Here is a 13,216-nt window from a genome sequence, read left to right as displayed (position 1 = left end):
GCAAACACGCATGGCCCTAAAGATTTTCATACTAAGTGAAATAAGTCAGAAAGAGAAAGACAAATACCATATGATATCACTTATATGCAGAATCTAAAATACGAAACAAATGAACCTATCTCTGAAATATACTCATAGACATAGAGAACAGACTTGTGGTTGCCCAAGGGGGAGGTGGGAGGGAGAGGGAAGGATTGAGAGTTTGGGATTAGTAGCTGCAAACTATTATATATAGGATGGATAAACAATAAGATCGTACAGTATAGCTACTGCTGCTACTAAGTCACTCAGTCGTGTCCAACTCTGTGTGACCTCATAGATGGCAGCCCACCAGGCTCCTCTGTCCCTGGGATTCTCCAGGCAAGAATACTGGAGTGGGTTGCCATTTCCTTCTCTGTACTATATATCACAGGGAACTATATTCGATATCCTGTGATAGGCCATAATGGAAAAGAATATGAAAAAGAAAAACTATATATATGTATATATATGTGTGTGTGTGTGTGTGTGTGTGTGTGTGCGTGTGCGTGTGTGTATGTATAACTGTTCATTTTGCTGTACAGCAGACATTAACACAACATTGTAATTCAACTATACTTCAATAACATTTTTTTTAAAAAGTCAGATCACATGTAACTCCTCTGCTCAGAAATCCACAGCAGTTCCCTGCTTCCTTCAAGGTCAAAGGCAAAGTCCACTGGCCACATTTTGATGCGTTATCAAGCTAGCTAGCCCTGCAGCCCTTCCCCGGCCTCACCCCTCACTCAGCCTGCTCCACCACACTGGTCTCCTTGCTGGTTCTCAAAGTGGGCCAAAGCCTTTTCTGCCTCAGGGCCTTCGCACTGCTGTCCATCCTCCTCGGGGGGGTTCCTTACTGGAGCCCTTTTTGCATGGATATCTCCTTTTCACTCACATCTCAGCCCAAACATCAGTTTCTCACAGTCCTCATCCTGTCGAAAGTGTTTCTTCCTACAGTCACCGTGGCCAGCCCCTTTCCTTCTGATGGGGTCCTCACACACCCCACTAGACAGCACACTTTGTGAGCACAGGAAAGCTGGCCATGTGGTTCACCACTGTACCACACACTGTGCCAGGCATGGTGTCTGGCCCACCACAGGGGCTCAGGAATGTTCTGTGAGCAAAGATCTATTCTCCAATCCTCCCTTGACAGGACAGGAGCTTTCCGCTGTGCAGTTCTAAAGAGGCTTGAGGGACGAAGGGCATTGCTTTGTCATCCTCTAGGCTGCCAATTTGAGTGAGTCCTGACTCATGAGGGTATGGGTGTTCTTGGGGGATAATTGCATGTAGACAGTGGACCACGTGGAAGGGAAGAACCAGAGGAGAAGGAGCAAGACTCCCTTCCTAGTCCTCAGAACCTTGAGATTGTGCAGCCAGAAGCAATTTTGATCATTTCATCCAGTTACTATAGGGCCCTGCCTGTTCTCAGACTCTAGAACTTTCTAAAGAGACCATATCCACCACAATGAAATAGGGAGACCGAGGCCCTGAGCAGGGAGGCTTCCTCCTGACATCACATGGCTGAGCCGTCTGGGCAGAGCTGGGAGCCCAAAACCCTTCCAGTTCTCAGATTCTAGAACTTTCTAAAGAGACCATATCTGTCACAACGAAATGGGGAGACCGAGGCCCTGAACAGGGAGGCTTCCTCCTGACATCACATGGCTGAGCCGTCCGGGCAGAGCTGGGAGCCCAAAACCCTTCCAGCAACCCTCAGGCTACATCTCTGGTTCCTGGAAAATCCAGACACCAGGCTCAGGGTTAGTGTTGGCCTGGGGCCCTGCCTGTCTCAGCCCAGTCCACGAGCAAGCTCTGTGTTCAGGCTGTGCTCTGTGAGGGTGGCTACAAGGTCCCCACGACGGCCAGACGCCTTGATACTGGACAGAGTAGGTAGCCAGGTGGCCAATGAGCCCCCGGTGGGAGAAGGGCAGTGAGGACAGGACTCCATGGGACCTGGGGGGCTGAGAGTGCTCCAGGCCTCGCCCCTTCCTGCCTAGGTGGGTAGGAGCTTAGGCCTCCCTCCTCCAGGCCACTGTGCCAGAGAAACCTGGGAGCAGGCTTCCCCCACCTCCAGCCCAGCTAATGGGAACCAGATGGCAGGATGTTTAGTCAGCGCCTGGGGAGCGGCGCAAACAGGGGAAATGGGTTGGGGGCCAGGATTCCAGAATCCATCCCCAGGCAGGGGGAGGGTCAGAGCCGGGGCTCCCACCAGTCCGTCCGTCTCCAGGGGCCCATCTCAGGCTGGGTCCTACCACGTCCTCAAGCAATGCCCAGGTCGGGAGGCAGGAGACCCGGTCTCTGGCATCAGACTTGGGCCAACCCTACCCCCTCTCGGTTCCTTCTCTGTACTGAGCAGGGAGGGATTGGGCTCAATGGTCCAGGATCCCTGGGCAAACCCTGGCTTCCTGTGCCTACGTTCTCCCCCTCCCCCAGCTTTAGCAAAACGTTAGCCCAGGATATCCTGTGTCACCTACAAGCACACAAGCAGATGGTGGCTTCATCCTTGGTTCCCAGGGCGCTTGATCACAATCCCTAGACTGTCTCTGTCTCATGGTCCCAAATTCACTTCTTAACCCAGAGTCCCGGATAGGACGGGGGACCCTGTATGGCTCACGTGCAACTTTTAGGTGGCCCAAGGGCTCTGGGAAGGCAGTGACTGCTGTGTCCTCACCACATCTGGCACTCGGGACTCAGACTGCTCCCCAGGCACAAAGGAAGACTCGCTTGTGGGGGGAAATCTGTGCCCCCTGCCCCATCCTAGGTCTCACACATTCCTCCCTGACCCCTGACAGATACCTTGAGCCCCAGATGGCTACGGGACACTCCTCCACAAGCCTCCTGGCCCTGTTCCTCACCCCCTCCCCCTCTCCCCTCCACCCAAGCCTTGCCCACAATTAACTCATTTTTTAAGATCGCTTCCAAACATAAGTCAATGCTGGACAGAGTTGTAGGAAAAGCTTCCTCAAGGCTGGCCCCAAAGAGCCATGTGGTGAGATCTGGCCACTTTGCCAGCCCCCGCCTGCTGCCACAGCTGGGCCTGGAGCTGGGGCCCTCTGAGGGCGGGCCAGGGAGCCTGTGGTTAAGACACCCCTTCTTTGCCCCTACTCTCAGACCCCATCCCGACCCAGAGGGACCCATCTGCCTGATGTCAGCAGTCCCAGTGGGACCTGGAAACTGTTAGCCAAGAAGTCTGTGAGGACCTGTGAAATGGCCTCACCCAGACGGCTGCCAGGTCACCCCAGACCAAGGATTCCCGAAGAACCTGGCTGCCCTGGTCCACACACACTCCCATGTAGGGGTGAGGGCATGGGAGGGGTGGCCTGCAGGGTGTATGTATACCCACTCTCCATTTCACAGAGGAGGAGGTGGAGGCCTGGAGGAAAGGGAGCTGCCCAGAGGTGGGGGGCACTGGGACCCCATCCCAGCTCTGCCCACGTGTTCTGTCTTCCCTGGAATTGGGAGGCCTCGGCATCAGCAACTGCGACAGAGGGGCTGGAGCCACCATGGTTCGGTGCCCCAGGATCCTGCCCTGGCTCCCAAGGACCTTGGAAGCCCTGGGGTGTGCTGCTGGCTCTCAAGGCCCAGACCCTCTCTTTTCCCAGCCGCTGAGGTAGGATCTGGCAGCCCGAGGTGAGCAGCCCCATCTGTGGTGGGCCTCACAGGTCCCCCTGTGTGCAGAGACAGAAGCCCTATTCACGGGGGCCACTGGGTCAGGGCCAGTGGAGAATGAACGCAGGCTTCTCAGAAAAGGAGCGAGAGCACTCAGGTCCAAGAAAAAAAAAATCAATCTCTCTTTCTCCTCAGATGAGAGCAGTGGACTTTGCGGGAAGCCGGGGGCCAGGCCTGGGGAGGCGTTTATTGGGGGGCAGCCTTCCTGGAGGGGGGCCAGGCCAGGTAGGGGAGGCTCGAAGCACTGTAGCTCTGGGAGCCGGACTGTCGCCTGCCACTCCACTGGTGTTCCATCCTTTCCAGCCTTTCATCTCTTTCACCAGCCCCGGTGGCCATGAAGAGGGTGCTGCTCCCTGTCCTGGCTCTCTGGGTGGGGTGCTGCCCTGGAGGGGCCTTGGCCAAGCAAGTCCTGGGCCCAAAAGGGCCTGGGGCCCAGCCAACCCCCACAGGGATGCCCACCCTGCAGCCACCACCACCCAGCGCATCTGGGCCCCCGGACGGTGAGTAAGTGGCACTAGCAGGGTGGCTGGCAGGATGGCACTCTCCCCCACTACTGGGACCCGCCACCTCCAGGGCTGGCACAGAGGGAGAGCAAGCAGATTCACCCTGAGGCTGCCCACCTCATAACCCACCATGAGTGTTCCATTCAGGGCCGTGAGGGTCCCATGAGCCTCAGGGAACTTGTTCCTGGAGGGTAAGGGGGCATGATGGACTCTGAGAGGCCCTTGTGCTGATTGCCCATGGTGGGGACAGGGGAGAGAAGACACCCCCTCACCAAGAGAGGCTGCTGCAGCTGGATCTGGAAGAATGGACCCAGGTTTGCTGGTTGGAGAGTACAGTTGGCTGCCTTAATGCCTACCAAGGGGACTGAGAGAAGCGCAGGAGGCTGAAAATGGAGGCCCCGCCCAGGCCCAGGGGTGGAATGGGAGGGGCCCGTGAGGGGACCCAGTGCCTTAACCCACTGCAGACAGCAGGACTTGCAGGACAGGCTCATGGTCAGTGCTGGTTGAGGAGGGGCTACCATGCAGTGAGGGGCTTCCCCAAGTGACTCAGCAGTAAAGAATCCACCTGCAACGCAGGAGACCTGGGTTCTATTCCTGGGTGGGGAAGATCCCCCTGGAGAAGGGCATGGCAACCCACTCCAGTATTCTTGCCTGGAGAATTCTATGGATAGAGGAGCCTGGCGGGCTAGAGTGCATGGGGTCACACAGAGTTGGACACGACTGAGTGATTCAGCATGCACCATGCAGTGGAGGGGAGGTCTGGGGTGGGAGACTATTATCCCCATTTTTCAATGGCTGATAGCCCCTCAGAGTGGCCCGTAGGCTCTCCTCACCCTCAACACCTCCTTCCCAGTAGGCACTGGGGCCTCCACCTCCAAGAGCAAACTATGCCATGTGGCAGTGACCCTTCATCTTCCCAGAGGGGGTCCCTGCCTTTCCCTGCCCAGGAAGAAGTCACAGGGAACTGGAGACACAGGAGCAGGCCCCGCCTCTCTGAATAGGGCAACTAAAGGTCTCCTGGGCCCACAGTCATGAGCCAAGGACCAGCTGGTGCCTTGTCCCTGAAGGATCCCTGGGAGTTCTGAGAAGCAGGCAGGGTGACACAGCCTGCTTATCACATTGAGAACCTCTCTCCTATTCAGGATCCTCCACTCTGGCACCGTGAAAGTGTGAGTTGGAGATCAGGGAATCTCTGACACTTGGTGGCTTTGGGTTAGTGACAGAAGGCCAAGAGCTCCTAAGGAGAGAAGAAAAAGGCAGAAGTGAGGCCTGGGCAAATACAGGAGAGAGGCAGGCAGGCCAATGGCTGATCTCCCTCCTCGGGAAGGAGGTGCTGCCTCCCAGGCACGCAGGGGTCCCAGCCACCCCACCCCACACTGGCTCCTTCTGCAGGTCAAGTGCGACCCATGCTCAGGAACGGGAGCCCAGACAGGCCTGATGACGGGCAGCTGGACAGGCCATGGCTGCGGCCTGCCTCCAAGGAGGGGGCCCCCAGAGCCCCTACCTGGACCACAGCCCCTCGCTGGAAGGTCCTCGCCAGACCCAGGCTGACCCAGAGGAAGTCGACACAGCCAGCAGCCTGGGAGCACAAACAGGGCCACAACCATGGGGCCGGCACCGTACAGGTCCACCCCCAGGCCACAGGTACAACAAGGCCTGGGGCAGCAAGGACCCCCCGAGCCCAAGAGGGTGCCATGGCTGACAAGAAGGGCCAGGGTAGGTAGGTCAGAGGCCGGGAAGCCAAGAAAAAGGGCCCAAAGCCCAAGAGGTACCCCAAAGGTGAAGACTGACTTCGGACACATAGCCCAACTGCACTGACACTCCCACCTACTGAGACCCCCACCCACTCTCAGAGTGCCCAAGCTGAGTGCCCCCATCTGCAAGGCAGGAGGGCAACCCTGCCAAGGCAGATCTTCTACCCCAGCCTCAGGGCCCTAGTTTGGGTCTTTGCCCTTGGTGCCGAGAGCAGGAGGCCCAGTGGCCTGTTTTTCTGGTACAGCTGGCTGAGTCACCAGCGGGTCTGGGGAGCCCCGGGAAAGACCCTGTTCCTCAGCAGGCCCCCGTTGCTATGTGAGCAGGCTAGAGCCTCATCTCTCATCCTCCAGGGGCCCCCCAGCAACCCAGGCCAGCAGACTGGCATGAGAAGAAGGATCATAGCCAAGGTGAAGGGGGCAGCAACACCTCGGGGACCACAGGTCATGGGCGGAAAAGACCTGGAAGCAGGAGAGGGCAGAGCCCTGGGCCTATAGGCCCAGGCACTCCAGAGCGGGTCATGCCTTCCCTGCCAGCCTCCTGCCTCCTGGCCCAGGCGGCCATCGCCTGCGGCAACGTCAAGATGAAACGTGTCCCTGTCCTGTCCGACCCCGGCCTGACCATGCTTTACCTAGCAGGTGGGTGGCCCCACTTTCTCACACCCACTCCCATGGCAGGGGTAGAAGGACATACACCTGGGTGTCTGCCGCAATTGGTCTTTGGTCCCTGTGGCTGCCTCCCCGCCACGCCTGGGGACGACTCACTGCCCCTCTGACCTGAGAGGCTCTGACCAGGTCAATCAGAAGACCCAGCTCCTTCAAGGAGTCTGTCACTGCGGCCTCTGGCCTGTGTGGAGGAGGTACGGATTGGCAGAGGGGAGGGGGTTGGAGGGGCCGGGAAAATGGCTGCCCTGTGTGTGCGCAGAGAACGAAATTGCCAAGATCCCAGCCCACACGTTCCTGGGACTACCTAATCTGGAGTGGCTCGACTTGAGCAAGAATAAGCTGGATGCCCTTGGCCTGCACCCCCACGCCTTCAAGGTACACAGCAGCCCCTCATCCTGGTCTCCTGGGGGATCAGTGCCAGGGGCATCAGTGATGTAGAGTGACATGGTCCATAGCTGGGAGCATGGAGGCCAACACAGATCCTGAGGTCCCCCAAGGGACCAGCACTCTTGGGAGAACCTGAGGAGAGTTCTAGAAACCGCCAGACAAGCCTGGTCCAAGAGGGAACCAGGAAGCCATGATGCAACCCAAGCAGGGTGTCTGTGGGCAGGGCGAGCCCAAGGCCACACCGGGAAGGCCCAGCCCCAGCCAGCGGCATCCCAGTCTCCAGCTTGGTCTTCTCCAACCTCCTAGAATCTGACGCGGCTGAAGCGGCTGAACCTGGATGGGAACTCACTGTCCACAGTGCCAACCTTGCCCACCTCGTTGCAGGAGCTCAAACTCAATGACAACCATCTTCAGGGCCTGGAGCACAGCAGCTTCTGGGGTGCGAACAGGCCCCAGGGGGAGGGGGCGAGAGGAGGCTCCACCCAAGGCAGCCTCCTGGGGGGCAGACAGGGAGCACCAACCTAGAAAGGTGGCCCTGGCCTCAAGGACCAGGGGTGGGGGGTCTCTGGAGCTAAGGTGGGCAGCTCCCAGCCGGCCTTCTGAGCTTGGCAGTCAGCTCACCTGCCCCCTCGGCCTGCCACCACAGGTCTCAGCCAGCTGCTGACACTGGAGGTAGAAGGGAACCGGCTACATGACGGAAACATCTCCCCCCTGGCCTTCCAGCCCTTGCGCAGCCTGCTGTACCTGAGGCTGGACCGGAACCAGCTTCGAACCATCCCGCCCGGCCTGCCAGCCTCCCTGCAGGTGACTATGAGCCCCGAGGCCACGAGAGGCAAAGTGAAGTGAAGTCACTCAGTTGTCTGACTCTTTGTGACCCCAGGGACTGTAGTCCACCAGGCTCCTCCATCCATGGAATTTTCTAGGCAAAGAGTACTGGAGTGGGTTGCCATTTCCTTCTCCAGGGGATCTTCCTGACCCAGGGATCGAACCCGGGTCTCCTGCATTGCGGGAAGATGCTTTACTGTCTGAGCCACCAGGGAATCCCTGAAAGTGAGAGTCACTCAGTCGTGTCTGACTCTTTGCGACCCCATGGACTATACAGTCCATGGAATTCTCCAGGCCAGAATACTGGAGTGGGTAGCCTTTTTCTTCTCCAGGGGATCTTCCCAACCCAGGGATTGAACCCAGGTCTCCAACATTGCAGGTTGATTCTTTACCAACTGAGTCACAAGGGTGAGCTGTGGCCAAAAGACTGGAGTGTCTGCCCACAACAGCTGGGCCAGCTGCCTGTGGGGACAATTTTGATGCTAAACCCACAAGGCCTCAGCACCAAAGGGCCTTTCCTCAGCCCGACGAAACCTTCCTGGAGCCCAAAATTGAACGTCAAGGACCATCGTGGACCTGCCAGGTGTCCCTGAACAAGGCTCATGCCCTCTCTGGGCCTCACGATCCCTGGTGCTTGGCAATGCTCTCTGAGCCTGTGTCTTGCAGGACTCTGAAGAGTCATGGTACAGCTTGCAGGTGTCAACTGGGATCTTTTGCACAGTTGGCCACAGCTCTGAGAGGGGCAGAGACAGTGGGGCCTAGTGGAAGGGGGCAAGGAGCTGAGCTAGGCCACCACTGACTGGTGGGTCGAATGCTTACCCTGAACCCTGGCCCTAGGAGCTGCACTTGGGCACAAACATCATCGAGGAGGTGAGAGAGGGCACACTGAACCACAGCTGCAGCCTCAGTGTTCTGGTTCTCAGCAACAACCGGCTCCAGGAGGACCGACTGGCACCCCGTGCTTGGATCGATCTTCCGTGAGTACTGCGGTCCCCCTGGCACCGCCCAAGCTCTGCCCCCATGGGCACAAAGATAGAGGATGCTCACAAAGGAAGCAGAGAGTTAGGAGGGAAGGCAGAGAGACTTCACGGGGCCTGGTGGGTCACCTGGGTCACCTGCATCCCTGCCCAGGGTTCAGGGTGGCCTGGGCCCTCAGTCACCACCTGCTTCTCCAAGATTTCTCTCTGGCCCTCCCACCTGACAGAACTCCCAAGTCCACAAAATCCCTCCTCTGCCTGTGCCCAGAGGGAGGGCAGTCTAGGTGCTGCAAGCTGTCCCCATGCTGGGTTTAGCTAGGAAGTAACGAGGGCAGGAAGGGGCATGGAAGAAATGGCAGCCACAGGAAAAAGGCCTGTGACCTTCCTGGGGCAGCCATAACAAAGTACCACAAAGAGGGCAGCTTAAAACAACAGAGCTCTGTTCTCACAGTTGTGGAGGTCAGAGATCCAAAATCAAGGTGTGGCAGGGCCATATTCCCTCCAGGGTAGGATCCCTTCTGCCTCTTCCAGTTTCTGGGGGCTCCAGGTGCCACTTGGCTTGTGGCCGCATCACTGCAGTCTCTGCATTTTTCACCTGGCTTCCCCTCTGTGACTGTGTCTCTCCTCTTCTAAGACCACCTCCCATTGCATTTCCTGCCCATCCTAAAGCAGGATGATGTCATCCCAAGATCCTTCACTCACTCACATCTACAAAGACCTTTCTGCCAAATCAGGTCACATACACGGGTTCTGGGCAGCCATATCTTTGGGGGGCACTAGTCACCCCACTATAGGAAGAAGGGTCCAGGATGAGTCCCCATGATCTCATTTGGATGGCTGAGTCAGGTCACCGGCAGGAGGGGCTTAGGAGGCAGACAAGGCCCTTACAGGCACTGCCTAAGGAGTCAGGATGTGACCCCAGGACTGGCCAAAGGGCTGGAAAGGGACAATCCTTGGGGTTTGAAGACAACTGAGGCAGAGCAGGGGTAGGGTGAAGGAGGGGTTGAGAGTCCAGACCGCCATTCCAGGGACCAGAGCCTCCCGCCCTGCGCCCTCGTGTTCCAGGAAAAAGTTACCAGGACGTTTGGGTTTAATTATTCCTTTTTCCTCTCCCCCTCTTGCCAAGGGGGCAAAGGAAAGCAGACAGCAGCCTAGGGAGGGGCCGCCCAGCCGTGTTCCACTCCCGCCGCGGGGCCTGGGCAGGGGGCTGGCGGCCAGTCAAGCCTAGGCCGGCGCCGGCCAGTTTTTCTCCGGCTGGTAGATGGAGAGGGGGCTGCTGGCTCGGCAGGCCTGGGAGGCACCAGAGACCCACCTGCTTTGGACAGAGGATGGCATCCACCCCAAGGCCAAAGAGCTGACCCCAACCACAGGGGCTGGGGGAGGGGGGATATCAGTGAGAGGAACCACTTGCCTTGCCCCAGTCTGTTCTAGAAGCATCATCACCCTGTGCTCCTGGTTTCCCTCCCCATCAGTCTTCAGCTTGCCTTCAGCCTAGGTAGGGCCAAGAGGTCAAAAAAGTGCAGCATGGGGACCACCAGGGAGATAGCTCTTGGCCCAGACCACTGGCCCCTCTGCTCGGGCTTAGGAGGGAGAGAGAGGAAAGGGAGCGGATCTTCCATCTCCGCCCCGAGGGCCAGCCTCGCTAGCTGTGCGGTGAGCAAGGGAGGACCCCGCAGACCCTTTCCCAGCCTCCGTGGACAGAGGGCACACAAGCCAGACAGGGCCTGGCCCTCCCCAGCCGTTGGAAGCCTTGGTGGTGGCTGCCATCTTGAAGCAAATCCCCACCCTCCTCTGGGGCGTGGACCAGGGGCCCCGACTATAACTCCCCTACTGCACCCCTAGGAAGCTGGAGGCCCTCGACCTGTCCTACAACCGGCTGGTGCACGTGCCCTCCTTCCTGCCCCGGGGCCTCCGCCACCTGATGCTGCACCACAACCGCATCGAGCGCATCCCCGGCTACGTGTTTGCGCACATGAAGCCCGGCCTGGAGACCCTGCACCTGGCCCACAACAGCCTGCGCGAGGATGGCATCCACGGCGTGTCCTTCCTGGGCCTGCAGGCCTCCCTGGCCGAGCTGCTCCTGGACCACAACCAGCTGCAGGCCATCCCAAGGGGTCTCCTGGGCCTCCGGGCACTGCAGGTGCTACGTCTGAGCCACAACAAGATCAGGTAGGGCCACATCCTGCTGTTCCCTCCCCCCACCCCGCCCCGGCCTGTCCCCACCTCCAGTCTGGGAGGGAGGCAGCTCTGCTGAGACCCGGAGACCCCACCTGGCAGGCTGGCCAGATGTTCTGGCCTGTGGGCTCATCACGCAGGGGCCCCAGAGGCTGGCAGCAGCACTGTGGGGGCATTCTTCCCTGCCTCCATGGGCCCATCTTGATCGCTGTGACTGGAGGCTGTGCCCAGTGGCTGGCAGAAGAATCTGGGCTGGGGGAGGGCGGGAGAGGTTGGGAGCCCCGAGTGGCCAGGTGACCCTCCACCCTGGACCTGGTGTCTGTGCCTCGGTGTCCCCACCATCCACTGTGGGGCCACGCTTTCTCTCCTCTCGCCTGATGCCTGACTCTCCTTTCTGGGGTCTCGGCTCATCCTGCAACCCCTCCTCCACAGACATGTGCCCCTGAATTCCATCTGTGACACACGTGTGGCCCAGGACTCCAACCTCATCTCCACGCACCTGGAGAACAACCTTATTGACCGGCGCCGCATCCCACCCACTGCCTTCTCCTGCATCCGGGCCTACCATAGCGTGGTCCTCGAGCCCCAGCAAAAGGAAGGGGAGTCTGCCTAGCCCTACTGCCAGCCTTCTCCACCCCCTTCTCTGGGGGGACTGGAGGTGGCAGGAGCCTAGGCCCAGCTCCGATGGATTGATGCGCCACTGGGAGAAAGTTCTAGAAGACCCTGCTGCTTCAGATGTGCCCATGTCCCATTGACTGTCAAGGCCCCTTCACTCAGTAGATGGCCCAGCCTGGTACGGTGCTCGTTTGGACTTAAACATAATAGATGTATCTCATTCAAGCCCATTCACCTCCACCGGCCTCCCTCCTTCCCTCCTGGATCTCGGCAGCCTGTACATGCTGGCACTCCAGGGTACATGGAGCCCTCAGAGCCCACATCCTGGACATGGCTTCATCAGCAGGAGGTTAAGAGGGCCTGATTCTAGAATCTTCTCCAAGAGCCCCCCGACCCCCACCCACCCTGGCCAGGGTCCTGATGTCCCCTTGCAGCTTGGCCCAAAGCCATCTAGAGGCCCGGCTCACCTCCACTGTTCAGGGAAGCATCACTACCCTCTTTTCCAGGAAGCATCCCTGTCCTGGGAGTGGACACACACAAGAGGTGGTGACTGTCCGCCTGGTGGGGGAGACAGCAGCTAGCTATGAGCGCTCAGCCCCACCGGGCCCTTCAACTGTGCTGAGAGCCAGCTGGAGGTCACTGGAACAGTTCACAGCCCCTGCCCCGGGGCGTGGGGAGCTCATGGCAATATGGCGGCCAGAGAGAGAGCACATGACAGGCACTGAGGATGCAGCACAGCTGCTGAAGGAAGACCTTGCCCTGCCAGTGCCTTGGCCTGGGGTCTGGGCCTGGGAGCTGGGAGTTCTGCGTCGGTCCCATTCTGTAGTCAGCCCCCGCATGCCTCAGCCCTGAGTTCTAAGCAGAGAAAAGGCCAGACTCTGGCAGGGGGCGGGGAGAGGCCTGGGAAGCTGGCGGAGTGTTTGCTTTGGACTCATCCTTGCATTCCTTCTCCTCTTGGGCCTGGGCCCACAGATATGGCACTTCCTGTTTGGACTGGGTCAGAGGTCAGTAGCCCTTGAGGCGCTGGCCCTGTGGGGAGGCCCCCTGTTGCTTTCCCAGCTCTCACAACCCCTCCTCCCCAGTCTGGCTGCCTGCCCCCACCCCCAGCCCCTTCAGCTTGTTCAGTCAGCCCCGAGTCCCCTCCCCAGACTCAGAGTTCTGGCCCCCGACAGGCACAGGAAGTTCAGGCTGGGCAACCCCCACCCCCAACTGCTCTTACCTCCCTACTGAGCAGACCCTCTGAACTAATTCCACTTCACACAGAGAACACTTGGCCCTTGGGGCTTCTGTCAGGTGGACTGAACCCAGCAGGGGCTGGGCAATTCTTCCATGACCCTCCTCAGCCCCGAGTGGGTATCCACCATTGAGCTCCCCAGAAGCTGACTCAGAGGCGAGGAGAGGTGTGAGGAAGTCTCCTCGGAGGCTCTTGAGGGGAGGAGAGGAAAAGAGTGGGCCCAGGGAGAAGCTGGCATGTGACCGACAATGCAAGACAAGCCAAGGCCCACAGGTGCCCTGGATCCAAGCTGGTCGGGAGCTGGAACAGGGCACAGGACTTTTATATCCCCTGTCATCATTAGGTAGGCCTTCCCAGCAAAGGAGGGGGTGACTGGGGCAAAGACCCTCTGTTCAGCTC

The 13,216-nt window shown here is 58.9% G+C and overlaps 1 protein-coding gene across 5 annotated transcripts; it reads left to right on the top strand.

Annotated features, from left to right (window-relative positions):
* Positions 1–3,843: 3,843 nt before the first annotated feature.
* On the top strand, positions 3,844–11,840 carry LOC122689095 (extracellular matrix protein 2-like). 5 transcript variants are annotated; one of them, XM_043895233.1, is made up of 9 exons: positions 3,844–4,184; positions 5,580–5,903; positions 6,293–6,349; positions 6,864–6,979; positions 7,298–7,430; positions 7,638–7,795; positions 8,654–8,793; positions 10,636–10,962; positions 11,401–11,840. In XM_043895233.1, exons 1-9 carry the CDS (start codon positions 4,019–4,021, stop codon positions 11,579–11,581), a joined length of 1,602 nt encoding a protein of 533 aa, XP_043751168.1. In that variant the 5' UTR covers positions 3,844–4,018; the 3' UTR covers positions 11,582–11,840. The 5 variants fall into 5 exon arrangements, with proteins under 5 accessions (XP_043751168.1, XP_043751167.1, XP_043751166.1 ...); XM_043895232.1 differs by having other exon boundaries at positions 5,580–5,831; positions 6,293–6,577; positions 11,401–11,839; XM_043895231.1 differs by having other exon boundaries at positions 6,293–6,577; positions 11,401–11,839.
* Positions 11,841–13,216: the final 1,376 nt, after the last annotated feature.

Source organism: Cervus elaphus, chromosome X (genome assembly GCF_910594005.1).
Source record: "Cervus elaphus chromosome X, mCerEla1.1, whole genome shotgun sequence".
In the NCBI taxonomy this organism is placed as follows: Eukaryota; Metazoa; Chordata; class Mammalia; order Artiodactyla; family Cervidae; genus Cervus; species Cervus elaphus.
This window is presented reverse-complemented; position numbering and strand designations above follow the sequence as displayed.

What these genes read in the sequence shown, in the direction of transcription:
- LOC122689095 (XM_043895231.1), top strand. Translation starts at nt 4,019, where the DNA reads ATGAAGAGGGTGCTGCTCCCTGTCCTGGCTCTCTGGGTGGGGTGCTGC. An exon ending in CGCATCTGGGCCCCCGGACG is followed by an intron (nt 4,185 to 5,579) that starts GTGAGTAAGTGG and finishes CTCCTTCTGCAG; the next exon opens with GTCAAGTGCGACCCATGCTC. An exon ending in GCCTGCCAGCCTCCCTGCAG is followed by an intron (nt 7,796 to 8,653) that starts GTGACTATGAGC and finishes CCCTGGCCCTAG; the next exon opens with GAGCTGCACTTGGGCACAAA.